Below are 14217 nucleotides of genomic sequence, written 5' to 3'. Positions count from 1 at the left end.
TTAATTATATTAGTAGAAATTAAGGGGTTGTTTAAGGTGGTCTCGAAAAGTAGAATCCAAAAAATATACTACATTATGCTATTAAAAAAACATTATCTCAGGAGGGTTTGGAATTAGGCTAATTAATGGGAGATCAATGTCACTGTAGGATAAGCATCTGCCAAATAAATAAATGTAATTTTTTTTGTCCTTTCTGTGATGTTGCAAATGGAGCTGCTGTGATGCAAAACAAATTTCAGACCTGTCTGACAATAAAAGTATTATCGTATCGTATCGTCATTTAAACCGTTAAAATATTTTTTGTAAGTAATAATGTGTTTTTTTAGTATTCCCCTAAAAGGACAAGTTCAAGTCAGATTCTTTATCCACAAACTTACTGTGCAGGTAATGTACATTAAGGGAATCAAAGTATGTTCGAGGTAACAGGTGTAATAAAAATACTGTAACTTCACCATGACGTCATGTGGTAGCTGGACTCAGTTGTCATTTATTCTAGTCACCAGGGCATGAAAACAATCACAAAGATTTATTTCACAACAGGCTTTAAGAGGAAAAACTGCTCAGATTGTTTGTTACATTGAACCGTCTCCGCATCAGGTGATTCTGTCCTGTAGGTCTGAAGGAAAGACATTGCATCGGAGCACTTTGAGATGGAGGCACGCGCTCTTTGGTCACCAAAAATGTGAAATGCAAGAGAAAAACAGACAAGCAACTTTGAATCAGCTGTCTGTAAATGTCAATTCGAGACAGTTTCATCAAAACAGTCTATTGAGAACTTCAGAGAGGAACACAATAGTAGGGTTGCACTGCTTTAGCCTCTTATTACACCTAAAAATGCACTTTTTTGGGAGTAAAGCGGTGCAGAGAACACATGAACTGTGGTCAAACAGTCCGATGAGTCATCCTTTGCCCTGTTTTTGAACATGTGTGTGGTACGTGCAAAACAAGTGTCTAAAAGGAGAATGTTCCCGAAGGTGAAGGGGTGCAAGAATCCAAGAAACAGTAAACCAGTAAACATGAAGCGACTGTAAGATTATGTAATGAGCACAGTCCTCCTGGATGACAGAGCCTCCAGCTACAAGGGTCGCTGAATGATCTAATAGGCATGAAAATTATGCATGACCGGATTAACCTGCTAAAGGGCGCAGGATAAAAATTAGTTCTTTAGGCCGACCCACTTCCTGGTAGGCTACTCCTTCCTCAATATGCTGGAATATGACATGGCTTGTACAGTAATGTGACTAAAGTAATTCAGGAATATGCACCATGTAAGCACAATATGAACTGCAATAATGAATATTCTCAAACTAGATGATTGTAAAGGCACTCTTAGTTTAGCCTGGTCAGTATGAATGCACTTTGGCCTAAAGCAGTGGTTCCCAACCTACTTTCCTTGAATCCCCCTACTTGTATCTGAGAAAAGCTGAGCCCCTACCCAATATTTTCTGACGTCATCACCATCACCATCACCATCAAGAAATTACAATCCTCAAACAAAATCCTAAATTTCAGTAAAGCGATTCAGTGTATTAAATTATTATTATTTATTTTTTTAATAAATCATCTTTCTTTAATGAATATAACTCGTCAGTGCCTCCCTCAGTGTGTGGCAGGCTGGAGAGCAAACAGTTTTTGACTGCAGTGAAAACGTTGTTTTTGAAAGGCTAAACGCCAGAAAATATGGATTGAAGCAGAATATTTCGATAGATAAAAACATGTTGTGGATTTTGGAAATGATAACATCTATCTCTTTTCAATAAAGGTTGACTTTTGGACTTTACAATGCTCTGGAGTTATTGGAAATGTTTGGCTCACACAAGTCTGAAACAATCCTCCGCAGCCATAGCCTGCAGCTACCTGTGAGGGTTTCTGGACAGTATTTGTCATTGTTCTGTGTTGATAATTGGGTTCCAGTAATAAATATATACATACATTTGCATAAAGCAAGCATATTTGCCCACTCCCATGTTGATAAGAGTATTAAATATTGATAAATCTCCCTTAGAGGTACATTTTGAACAGATAAAAAATGTGCGATTAATTTGCGATTAATCGCGATTAAATGTTTTATATGATTGACAGCCCTAGTTTAAACATAATGTGGCCTACTAAGTAGCAAAAAATACTTTTGTAGAAATTATCCAATAAGTGTGTTATTACGATATTAGTTATACATGTCAAATCTAATCTATACAAATCTAATTTTGACAACCTCAGAGCAGACAAATCTTGGCACCCCCCCAATGATCTTTGGCGCCCCCCTAAGAGGGGCACGGACCCCATGTTGGAAACCACTGGATTAAAGAGTGCAAAGAAAGACCCTCTGTCCTCTTCTAGACCTTTTAGCTTTTGGCCTGGCCCTGTGTCCCCAGTTTAATTGGATACATAGCTAACTGAAACCATCTCTACACACAAGTCTTTATGTGCCAGGAAGGATCGATTGTATCAAACAGGCTGCGTATTGTCTTCATGTGTAACTGATACAGAAAAGGTGGAAGGCCGATGTGGCTTTAAAAAAAAACACATCCCATCCACGTAATACTCTCAGATGCAAACAGGTGGATGAGTCACAAAACATGCTCTTTGACCTCTCGTGTGCCTGGAAAATGATCTTGAAACCCAAACTGGTGGTAACTTATTAATCTTTTTACCTGCTTACTCTGCAACCAGAAGGCCAAGTTGACAGAAACGTGTTTTGTGGACACAGAGTCCTTGTGTGTGCACTGAACCCCAGCAGAGAGAACAACTTTCAGGATTCAATTTCCCCACTGAAGCTTTACATGTATATATAGCCAATAATGGAGGCTACGATACGTGAGGATGTGTTTCAATTGGATAATGAGTGGGTGGCTGAGAGGCAGCAAAGGGAGAGAAAGGCCACTGTAATTACATAAGCTTTTTTTCCCCATTTGGACCCAAGATCATAGTGATCTGAAACTTCTCCGTGCACCCAACCGCTTGTTAACCACTTTTAAACCGTCTAACATTTTAATTGTCCGACAGAGCTGAGGTCAGAAACGTTGTTGTGATCCTGTCATTTATTTCTCCTTACTACCTTTTGCTGCAGCGTAACATGTTTTTTCCTATCGTGTCACACGATACCACCAACATGGTTTGGTGCTGCCATATAATGTAGAGTCATATGATTGATGATATTTTGTCTTAGCTGTAAAACACATTTCTCATCATGCACGGTGATAGGTACCTATAGGGTTGTAATAAAGTGCTGTGGGGTCTTTAAATGGAGACATGTGAAGTGTCTTCTTTGAGCTCATAATGTTTATGACGCAAGACAACGGCGGACAATATGACTGCCTTGACACTTGGCTCACGCAACGTCTCGGATAAGAGGACGGTGACACAGAGCTCTTGCCTAAATACATTAGGTGTGGCCTTTCAGAGCAGGATCATTGTGGTTCTCTGCACTGTGTTTACAGGATTATATCAGCTTCATGCACGAGACAAGAGGTCACTATAAGCAAGAGGCAGAGAAGCATGTGTGCACTTTAAAACACAGGTAATAGTCATGTGGAGTTGAGAAAGAGGCGACTGATGATGAAAGTGGGATCACTTTGTTTTGGATGACACAGAGGGATGACAATGCTGTTTTAACAGCTTACTGTATATCCACCTGCTTTATTAAAGCCTCTTTGTTTAAAAGCCCATACTCAGGCATTAGTGGAAACTGTTAAGATCTTGATGTGAAATCAGTAGCTTAAATATTAAGCCAAGTGTTTTTTATAGAATTTAAAAATATCCTTGTTCATGACCTGAACTTACTCTATCATGTCTTGTTCGTTAAATAACACTGATGGAAAATTAGTGAAATAGTCAGTACACATTTTGTTCATCAAGGGTTATTAAACCATTGTATATGGAGGCAATGTTACAAGAAAGAGACATTAAAACTCAGAGAAGATATAGACTTTATTCATCAATTCACAGGTACAAACGTCTTGAAATTGAAGAGAATTAAAAAAAGATACATCTCTTAAATAGCACTTTATTGCAATTCAGACACAACTCTTTATTGCAGTGAGACATTTCACAATGTCAGCACACACTGTATTGATCAAAATATTGTGTTTACAGTACAATAAGTCAGTGTGTTTGTACAAGGCACGTGTAGGTTTCTTGCGTTGTAGTGATGATACACTTCAAAGTTCAACTGATGCTGGAAGTATAACAAACCACCATACATGCTGATTTACAGTATAGGTCAATGCAGGGGTCAAAAGTACATGTTTACTTATTGTCAAGTCTCTGCTGTACTGTACATGTAAGCCCATTATCTATACATACCAAACCTAACCGACAGGGTAGGTTACCTTAAATCTATTTAGAAAGATGTGCTTTCAAAACATTCAGTTCATGATAGCAGTTGGGGAAGAAGTATTTTTTCTCTTTCTTCTTTTTTTTTTACTTAGTAAACTAGTACTAGTAGAAGTACCGAAGTGTAAAAGTAGTCGATCAGTCTTGCATTTATCTCAGATTTTGACAAAAAATGTATCATAGTGAAAGTACTCATTAGGCAGCTGAACTGCCATTGTCAGTGTTGTTATATGTAATGTTATTGGATTATTATTTCCAATGTATCAACATGTAAACAGGATTTTAATGTTGTATCTGGTTGAGATGGTGCTAATTTATATGTAGTTTAATCTACTGTATATTCATATTTCCTATTATCTTAATATAAAAAAAAATCTAGTAAAATGTAAAAAAAAGGATAATATTTTCCTCTGAAATGCAGTGAAGTAAAACCAGAAGCGGCATAACATTTAAATACTTAAATAAATTACAAGTACCTCAAAATTGTACTGAAGTGCAGTTCTTGAGTAAATGTGCAAAGTTATGTTCTTATATTACCATATGGCTTATTGCTATTTAGATGTGGCTACATGTGACTATATAAAATATTTCTAATAACTTTGACCTTATGAATAGCCCTTCCGTGGCTGTTCAGGAGGATCATAAAACCTCTCTATTTGAGAACAGTATATGATTTATGTGATACTGTTTTAGGAGCCTAAGGGGTCTTTCTTTAAGGTGTAACTTCATTATGATACAATGTAAATAAAAATAAAGTTTTGAATTTCATTCTTCAACCACTCTTCTTCCATTCCCAATCATATTCATCGCCACTTTCTTTCACAAGCAAGACTCGTGTGTCAATGAGAACAAGCCTTGAGGGCGTTGTATTCTAACAGCAATCGGACGCATGCGGTCCGCCGTGTAGTCCCGTGCTGTCGCTCTGACCAGAGGTCTTTGTCTGGCACCTGTGGATAGGGAGGGCAGGGTGTGTGTGGATCATCTGCTGTGGCAGAACCAGGCTCACACCCCGGTGACGTTGGCCCAGGCGGGGAAAGTATCCAGGTCAAACATGGCCTTGCCCCAGGTGTTGATGGCCAGTGTAATACAAAGGATGCCAATGATGTTCATGACTATTCCTGTCCTGGCCTGATGGAGAAAAACAGTGATTTTAAAGTAATAGTTGGACATTTTGGGAAATACACTTATTCACTTTATTGCTGAGAATTAGATGAGAAGATTGATACCTCACTCGCCTGTCTTTCCGTTAAATATGAAGCTAAAGCCTGCAGCTGGTTAGCGTAGCTTAGCATTAAGACTGGAAGTATGGGGGACAGCTGGCCTTGTTCTGTCTATAGGTAACATAATCCTCCTACCAGCACCTCTAAACCTCACTACTTCACTACGCACTATATCTCGTCAAACATCTGTATCAGAAAATAGACTCTAAAATTGTCTAGTTGCAGTCTTTTATCAGGGGCTTTATGCCAGATTATTTCCTATTCTCACAATGACAAGTGAAGTAAATTAAGCTAACCGACTGCAGTTTCATATTTACCATAAAGACAAACATATTTCAGTGTACTTTTTTGAGAATGATTGACAGCTGCCCAGACACTGGCCGGCTCCAGCTCGGCTCTGATTGGTTGTTTTCCTTTGGGCGCTGTGGAATCTTGCAAATGCCATCAGGAGCACTATGAGGAGGCAGAGGAACTTGATTTTTTCACAGATTGTCTGTTACCAATGGTAGTTTTAAGAATGGTTTCCATCTTCTCATCTGACTCTTGGCAAGAAAGCCAATAACTGCATTTCCCAAAATGTAGTCATTCTGTAAACAGTTTCAGGTCAAGTGATAATCACATACAATATGTTCAGCTACAGTTGCCCTCAAGTGACAGCTTGGCATGTTCACCATATAATTTACTGAGCAAACACAATAAACTGCTGCCATACTCACCATGTCAGCAACCTTGAGGTATCCATAAGAGAAGACTATAGCGTTTGGAGGCGTGGCGACAGGCAGCATGAAGGCGAAAGAGGCACTCAGAGTACAAGGCACCATGACGTACAGTGGATTGATTCCAATGGACTGAGACTGCAATAATCACACAGAGAGCTTCAACAGGAGATGAATAGAGCCTTCATCACAAAAATCCACCACTCCTCCATCTGGCTATTTTTCTGGCTACCGTAATCACTGACTCATAACTCAGAGTGCAATTCTGTGCCGAGTGAGAACTCTCATTAGGTGGGTGTAATTAAGATATAATTCCTGCAAGCTCAAGGCTGAGTCATGACATCTAAAATAGAGACGCTCTACACATGTAACGATAATGGCACACTGCTAAGATGCCGAAAACATTACTCTGCGGAATTCGCCTCTGAATTACATATCCTGCAGCACAGCAGCTCACAAGTGCACAGTAATTTCTGGTTCTCAAAATAAACAAAGGCCGAATAAAGTTAAAGTTTATAGTCGGTCTTGGCTGTACATTAGGTCACCACGATAACAGGGTTTTGTCTTGTCTGATGGTTTTGGTTTAAATCGAATAAAAATTATTCACTTGACAGGTTGACACATAAAGCGACATACCACAAACCATGATTGCCACAAAGGCTGTCAGCTGCCTGTAACTGATCAGATGCTCTTTTCTGACTCTTTTCTTTCTATCTCTATTTTCACACGAGAGTTGGAAACCCCTAGCACCCACTTGGCTCCGTCCTCAATAAACATCTATCTGAATACCCCTGCTTGGCAAGGTCTTTCGCAACCCAGCCTCTCTCGAAGTGCTCGACTAGCGGGCACAGTAATGCCATTCTTCTGCACCAGCAGGGTGGGCAGAGTTACAAGGCACTGGGCTGAATTGGTGTGTTTGGCAGGTTATTAATGGGAGGAGGGGCCCGAGGAAGGGGACCAAACACATACAGCCTGAATGACCAACTAGATGGGTGACCAAACAAGGAGAAATAGGCCGGCTCCCACTGGGAGTAGTTTCAATGCTGGACTCCAATTGGGGAAACCGGTTGAAAAGAAATTACACTATGTAGCACTTCACCTCACTGAACCACTGCTGCCAAACATAATTGTCTGTCTCCTGCAGTCTGAGATCCTGCCTCTGCTTCTGCTTTTTTTCCCCCCGCACGTTTCACTTTCTCTTTGAGAACTTACCATTGAGGCTAAGACAGGTAGGAAGAGCGTCGCAGTGGCCACGTTACTGGTGCACTCTGTGAAGGTGGCAATCAGCAGGCATAAGATGATAGCAATTGCCCAGGGAGGGATGTGTTGCAGTGGAGTCATTTGATCTCCCAACCACTTCGAGAGTCCTGATTCCTAAAGAGATATATATAACATAAACATATACAGTTAGTTAGTCTTTTCTGGAAATGAAAACAGTTGTTATCTGTACAGCTGAGTCAATATTTGCTCATTCACTGTGAGTATACAATTCAGGTTGCATCCTTTGACATCTTACGCAGGGGTATTTGCAGCATGAATATGCAACATAAATTAAACAAAAGCAACACATTCAGGGGAACATTTGATCAAGCAGCTGTAGGAAATGTTCGATTTGCGTAGCTGTAACTTAATACAGCTCTGATATGGCATTAGGAGATTAAACCGTCAATAATGAGACTGATTTAGATCAAAATGACTAATGTGATGTAATGCTGGATTACATAGTGTGCCATTTCCTGTGAATCCCTTGTGTAAAGGAAGTTGAACTGTCCTCGACCAAAGAAATTCTTAGTCGACCAACACTCATGCGACTAATCGATTAGTTGATTTAATCGACAGATCTATGAAACTGAGTTTCTCCACAATGAATCACACAAAAGCATCACTTTATATCATGTGTTTATCAGAGATGTGCTCATACGGTTCTGGGAAATAAGTCATTCAGCATGAAAAGCATGAAAAATGACTAATCAACTATCTTAGAAATCTTAGTCGACTAAGACCAAAACAGCCGATTAGTCGAATAATCCACTAAGAGGGTGGCAGCCCTATAGTAGGAAGGCAATTTGAATCCAGTGTGGGAATGGCGGACTCCGCCACCAACAATAGAAAAACACTTTACAGAGAGGTAATTACAGAATGTGAATACACTGAATGACTTATTGCTGAAATTAAATACATATATATAAATGTGGTTTGATTTCATGAAATTCTTTTGCAGCTTTAAACACAGCCAACACAACACTTACTTCACTGCCCTTAGCCAGAGCAAAACCTCCGCCAAGAAGAAGCACGATGCCCCATGGTAACTTCTTTTGGGCAACTTTCCAGGTGAGCAGAGGTGGAGTTGGGCCAACAGTTTGATGAGGTGCTACAGATCCAATAAATTCAATGTCAGTATTGAATCATTTCACAGTCTCCAGCTCTCAAAAACAAGGATATATAAGTGTATGACACATAATCTATATTCTTCCAGAATGATGGCTCACCTGTGTCAAAACTTTGAGTCCTGCGCGAACAGAAACGCGGGGGTTTAGAGGGCAGAACAAAGAGGAGGACGGCGATGAAGATTGCCACTGTGGCATCTGTCACATACCTGAGAAGTGGAGGGATGAGGGAATGAACAAACGTAGATATGTGAAAGTTCCTCCAAAGCAAATAATTCACAGGACCTAAACTAGAGTAATGTATGAGTGAAAATGAGGTGTATACGAACTCTGCTTTGGAGTTGAAGAAATGTGTCGCCCAGCCAGCGACAAAGCCCGGGTCCCTTGAGAACCACATCACCACCAGCAGAATGAAAAGACCCAGGACATTTAACTCCCCAAAGGACATGGACCCCAGGCGACGATGCTCCTCACGGATCACGTTATAGGCAGCAATGTCCTTCTCTGTCTTCACAGCCCCACAGCCCCATGTCTTCTTAAAGCTAGAGGGATCACACGGGGAGGAAAAAAACAACCTTTGTGTCACCTTTACACTCAATCACACCCATGATGCGGTAAAAGCTTCTTGATGTCGATTCAAGTCTCTGTCGCTGTAATTAAGCTTTAACCGTCACCAACACTCACTTGAATCCCATGAAGACAAACTGCAGCCAAAGCCAGGCCAGCGTGAGCATGAGGATCATGTTAGGGAAGGCAAAGCCGAACCAGGAGGCAAAGTTAATCACATCTCCGTTTTCAGGAAAGAGTCTGAGGGAAAAACAATAAAAGAGATTATAATATTTTGTAGAACATGACTTAACAAAGTGTTGAGAATAAACACTCACTGGTTCATCTGGCCCTTGAGCACCAGATTGGGGCCGGTTCCTGTCAGCGTGGCGGTGCCTCCGATGCTGGCAGCGTAACAAACACACAGGGTCATCCCTTTACACATTCTCCGCCTTTCTGCTGCCTCCTTACGCATGGCAGTTTCCACTGTGGCGTCCAAGAAAGTCACCACCACTGGGCCTTCAAACAGAGAGCAGAGAAAGGAGAGTTTTATAAGCAGTAAAAGTATATTTTTCTTGGCCAAACAGAACACTTGAGGACTTGAAGATGCTCACCTTGTCCTTCACTCTGTTTCTCCATCTGTGGAGGCTGTTTACTGTCAGTGTCTGATGTCTGGACCGGCTCTTCTGAGCTGAGGATCTGAGGTGTCTCTGCCTCAGTGTTGTTGAGCTGCTGCAGCACCGCTTGGACGATCGGCACCATCATGGCTGTGGTGGCCGTGTTACTGATCCACATGGACAAGAAGGCCGTCACACCCATGAAACCCAACATCAAACTGTCGGGAAGAAAAAGAAAAACAATGTAAACGCTGTTAGTGGCCTTTGATTTGGAAGAAGGTGTTTAACAATCTCAACTTTTATGATGGCAATAAACAACTAGACCATAGTCTCCTTATCTATAGCGGGTGTTTAGGTATCACAGCTGATTAGATATGCTTCGGAAACATTGACAAAGCCAAACAAGAGAATCTGCCTCGGGGGCCACTCACAGCGCCGGACGAACACCAACGATGAGCAGCACCCTCAAGGCGATGCGCTTGTGCAGATTCCAGTGCTCCACGGCTACTGCCACCAACAGCCCCCCCACAAACAACAGGTTTGTGTCCTTCAGGTACTGCATACACACCTGGGTCACACAGGAGTGAGACGTGTGTGTGTGTGTGAACAGAAAATTCATCCATGCTTATTGAGCAAATTTGACAGACTGCTGCGGTTAATGTCACTCACATCTTTGGATTGCATGATGCCAAACGCTGGGAAGAGGATGGCTGGGAGCAGAGCCGTTACAGCCAGCGGGAGGACCTCTGTGCACCAGTATACCGCCATCAGGATTATCACATAGCCACATTCTGCCTCCTGCATCAAAACATGTGAAAATAAATGCACATACATACAAACACAAAGACCTTGTAAGGTCTAAAAACAGCTTCTGGGATCAATGATTCTTACATCATTTATAAAGGGACATTATGATGGTTCAAAGGTTAAAGATAAGTGTGCTTGTTGTTGTCTCATGGTCACCCGAATCTGCCTTCTGAGCTCTATAAACACCCGTCCAATTATTGTTATATGACATATTCATTTGTTGTGATTTATTGCCCTGCAGCCTGTGTTAATTAGACTTTTTTAAACTTGTTTCCAGTTGCTTTTAGATTGAAAATTATATATATAAAATTAGTTGTCTTCAGTTTTTGCAAGCAAGCAAAGATTCCTAAACTTCTTCTTCTACTCTGTCACCCTCCTCTATACCCTCTATGCCATTGTTCATGGCTGCTTTGCATTGAAGTCTATAATAACATGCTTACAGCCTGTGTGCATGTCTCTATGTCTCTATGTCACATGTTGTAGCGGTTGCAACGTGGACATGCAGAGAGAGTCCTTTGACTCTGTGTTCCCACGCTGGACATGACCCTTCATGTTAACAACGAGGAGTTAAAATCACAAGAGTTTCACAGAGCCTCCAGCCAGTCAGGCAACACAGGACGGTTCTCATGCAATCTGCTCACAAAGTGCGCTGCACAACAGGTGCAAAGAGAGAAGAAGCAGTGCAAAACAAATCTGATTCATTCATTTTTAGGCAAAGAAATGTCTGAATTTACGCATGGGTTTAGTTCATTCATGAGGTAAAACTGCATGCACGTGAAGTGAAATGTTTCTCTAATTGAACTTACTTTTAAAAACAAATTATGAAATAAAAAAAGAAAGAAATTCTGAGTAGAGTAGCTTTCTATTTGGCTAAACAGTATCCAACATTTCAATTATTTTGTGCCTAAATCACAAAGAGTTGCCGAATTTCTCCACTTTTAGGCAGTGTGCCAAAGTTTAATTAAAATCAATTGTATTCAAATGAGTTTACATACCGATGTCCCGATCACTAAAGGCAGTGGAAGGAGAAGAAATGGAGCTGAGAAGAGGATAATCTCATTCTTAACAGAGGGAAGATATTTGAAGAATGGCATCCTGAAGGAAAAATGGTGAATGGGAGGATTTCGCACCATGGATCGAGCTTTTGAGGAGCAGAGGAAGAGGAGGAGGAGGAAGAGGAGGGGGAGGGGGAGGAGGAGGGGGAGGGGGAGCGAGCATATAAATGAGAGAGAGAGAGAGAGAGAGAGAGAGAGATGTGCTTGGGTGCTCACACCTAAACAAAAGAGCTGACTGATTGTTTCCAGCTTCTTCCTCATAATCATCAAACCCCACAAAAAAATCATAAAAATACTGGCTGAACTGCTGCACTGAGTAAACTTGAAAATAATTGAAGAACTTGAGGTTCCTGATTATTTACAGGTGCTTAATTGCAAAATGTACCTTAAAGGGAGATTTGTCAAGTATTTCATACTCTGGGAGCAAATATGCTTGCTTTATAAAAATATATGTACATATTTATTATTGGAAATCAATTAACAACACAAAACAATGGCAAATATTGTCCAGAAACCCTCACAGGTACTGCATTTAGCATACAAATTATGCTCAAATCATAACATGGCAAACTGCAGACCCAACAGGCAACAACAGCTGTCAGTGTGTCAGTGTGCTGATTTGACTATGACTTGGCCATTGCATCAGAATAGACCGTCACAGGCTGCTCTGTGATGTGCTATGATGCGAAGAGCTGTGTCTCACAGTTTGTCCAGAAGCAGTGGTGCAATAGAGTTCCAGTGAATCATGACTACACAGGGACGGTTATTTGAATCATTGCTGCTCTACCTTATTGTTTTGGACCGGCATTGGGGGTTTGAATTTAATTGAATAATGGGCAGCCAGGACTGTAGCCTGGATTTCATAAATACTGAGGTCATGAGTCTAGAGTCCACCCACACACCTGAGAAACTTTTAACTAGCCGTCAAAAAAGCTTGTGAAATCTTCTGATTAAATCATTTTATTAATGAATTTAACTTTCTGTAAATTCTATCTCCCTAAATAGCCTAAATTCTCCTTCAAACACTGTCAGGATAGAATTGTGGAAGAAAAATAACAAATCCCTTTAGAATTGAAATATGTTTGTCTAAAAAAAAAGTAAAATATAATCATGTAAGCTCAATGACTCAAGACGTTCCAGAGGAAATTGAAATGCAGTGGATTCTGGGAGATAAGCTCACAATGTCTGCAATGTGAGCAACGTGTTGTTGCCTGAGAACCAAGAGCACCCACCTTAAAAATGTGTTGCAACCAAGTAGCTGCCATTCCAGATTGCTTGTACTGTGCACTAAATTAAGTAACTACACTTTCTTCTGTGTGTTTCTGCTGACCTGAATACTTCAGCCCATCTACCCTTCACCGATAAAACACCTCTCTACAGCCTTTCAAATGCCCGTGTCTCCCAGAACACACCAACTATCTCTGTTAATTTGTTAGTCTCAAGCAGATTTAAAGGGGACATATTGTATCATGAAACTTTCCCAGTGCTTGTGCACATACATTTGGGTATCTGGAGAGCCTACCAACCCACAAACTGTGAAATAAGACAATCCAGTCAGTTTTTTGTGGGCTGCCTGAATCAGAAAACATGAGATTCAACAAGCCAATCAGATTTGGCTCCCCTTCCTATGTCACATGCAGGCTCATTAGAATATAACGGTGTTAAAGAGAACCACCACTTCCTCAAAAAAAATATCAGGGTTTCAGCAGATTAGATTGACTTAATTTGTGTGTATCAATCAATTTATGCAGTACTGTGTTCTTTTAAAAATTCTATAAGAAACCCACAGGGTACATGTATGCCTAGCCGAATGACTTGAATGATCAAATGAACGATGACTTGAGAGATTTGTGTGTTTTTGGTAACATCATGTTCGGTAATAATCTGTGTATTTCCACCTCAAACCAGAGAAAAGCCCGGCTTCCTCAAATGTATTTCGTTAAATTATAAATAAATAAATTGCTTTACCAGCAGTCTGCATATTACACTACACCAATACTCTGGTGTGTGTTGGTTGGTTTTCATTTCTTGGCAAACTTTACATTTTGCTCTTTGGTTCAAATTACTGTATTTGAGGTGATCTTTGGTACACAAGAAAAAGTATAGAGAAGAAACAGGAACCTGGAAAAGTAAAGTGGTTGTTTGCTCGGTGCTGGTGAACTGATGGCTTGGAAGTTTTACTGGTAAAAAATAAACTTTCTTGCAACTTGTGCCATCTCAGATTTTTTTAAATAAAAAAACTAAAACACAACAAGCCAAATAATGTCACTGTAGTATGTCAAATTGGCCATGCATGCCTGCAAGGCATTTGTCAACTAGTTATTATAGGAACATTTTTTGAGGGTCATCTGAGTGTGTTTGTACCAAACATTTAATTTGTATGAGGAGAGGAGGAAAAGCTAGTTGTGTTATGGGGGATTACATAAAGTGCTACCTGATGGAACTTTCTATCATCACCAAAAAACAATCCTTCCCTTGGTCTAACTTTCCACCAAATTTGACTGAAATCTGTTTTTGAAGACATGAAACTAACTAAA

At 40.5% G+C, this 14217-nt stretch overlaps 1 protein-coding gene across 1 annotated transcript; it reads right to left on the bottom strand.

Annotated features, from left to right (window-relative positions):
* Positions 1 to 3908: 3908 nt before the first annotated feature.
* On the bottom strand, positions 3909 to 11773 carry slc13a5b (solute carrier family 13 member 5b). The gene is made up of 12 exons (XM_074639897.1): positions 11621 to 11773; positions 10488 to 10616; positions 10250 to 10386; positions 9816 to 10036; positions 9540 to 9720; positions 9340 to 9462; positions 8985 to 9197; positions 8758 to 8864; positions 8518 to 8639; positions 7481 to 7642; positions 6269 to 6406; positions 3909 to 5460 (listed from the first exon to the last, which is right to left on the bottom strand). Exons 1-12 carry the CDS (start codon positions 11756 to 11758, stop codon positions 5335 to 5337), a joined length of 1797 nt encoding a protein of 598 aa, XP_074495998.1. The 5' UTR covers positions 11759 to 11773; the 3' UTR covers positions 3909 to 5334.
* Positions 11774 to 14217: the final 2444 nt, after the last annotated feature.

The sequence above is a fragment of the Sebastes fasciatus genome, chromosome 7 (assembly GCF_043250625.1).
Source record: "Sebastes fasciatus isolate fSebFas1 chromosome 7, fSebFas1.pri, whole genome shotgun sequence".
Taxonomy (NCBI): domain Eukaryota; kingdom Metazoa; phylum Chordata; class Actinopteri; order Perciformes; family Sebastidae; genus Sebastes; species Sebastes fasciatus.
The sequence above is the reverse complement of the archived record's forward strand: the minus strand, read 5'-3'. Positions and strand labels throughout refer to the sequence as shown.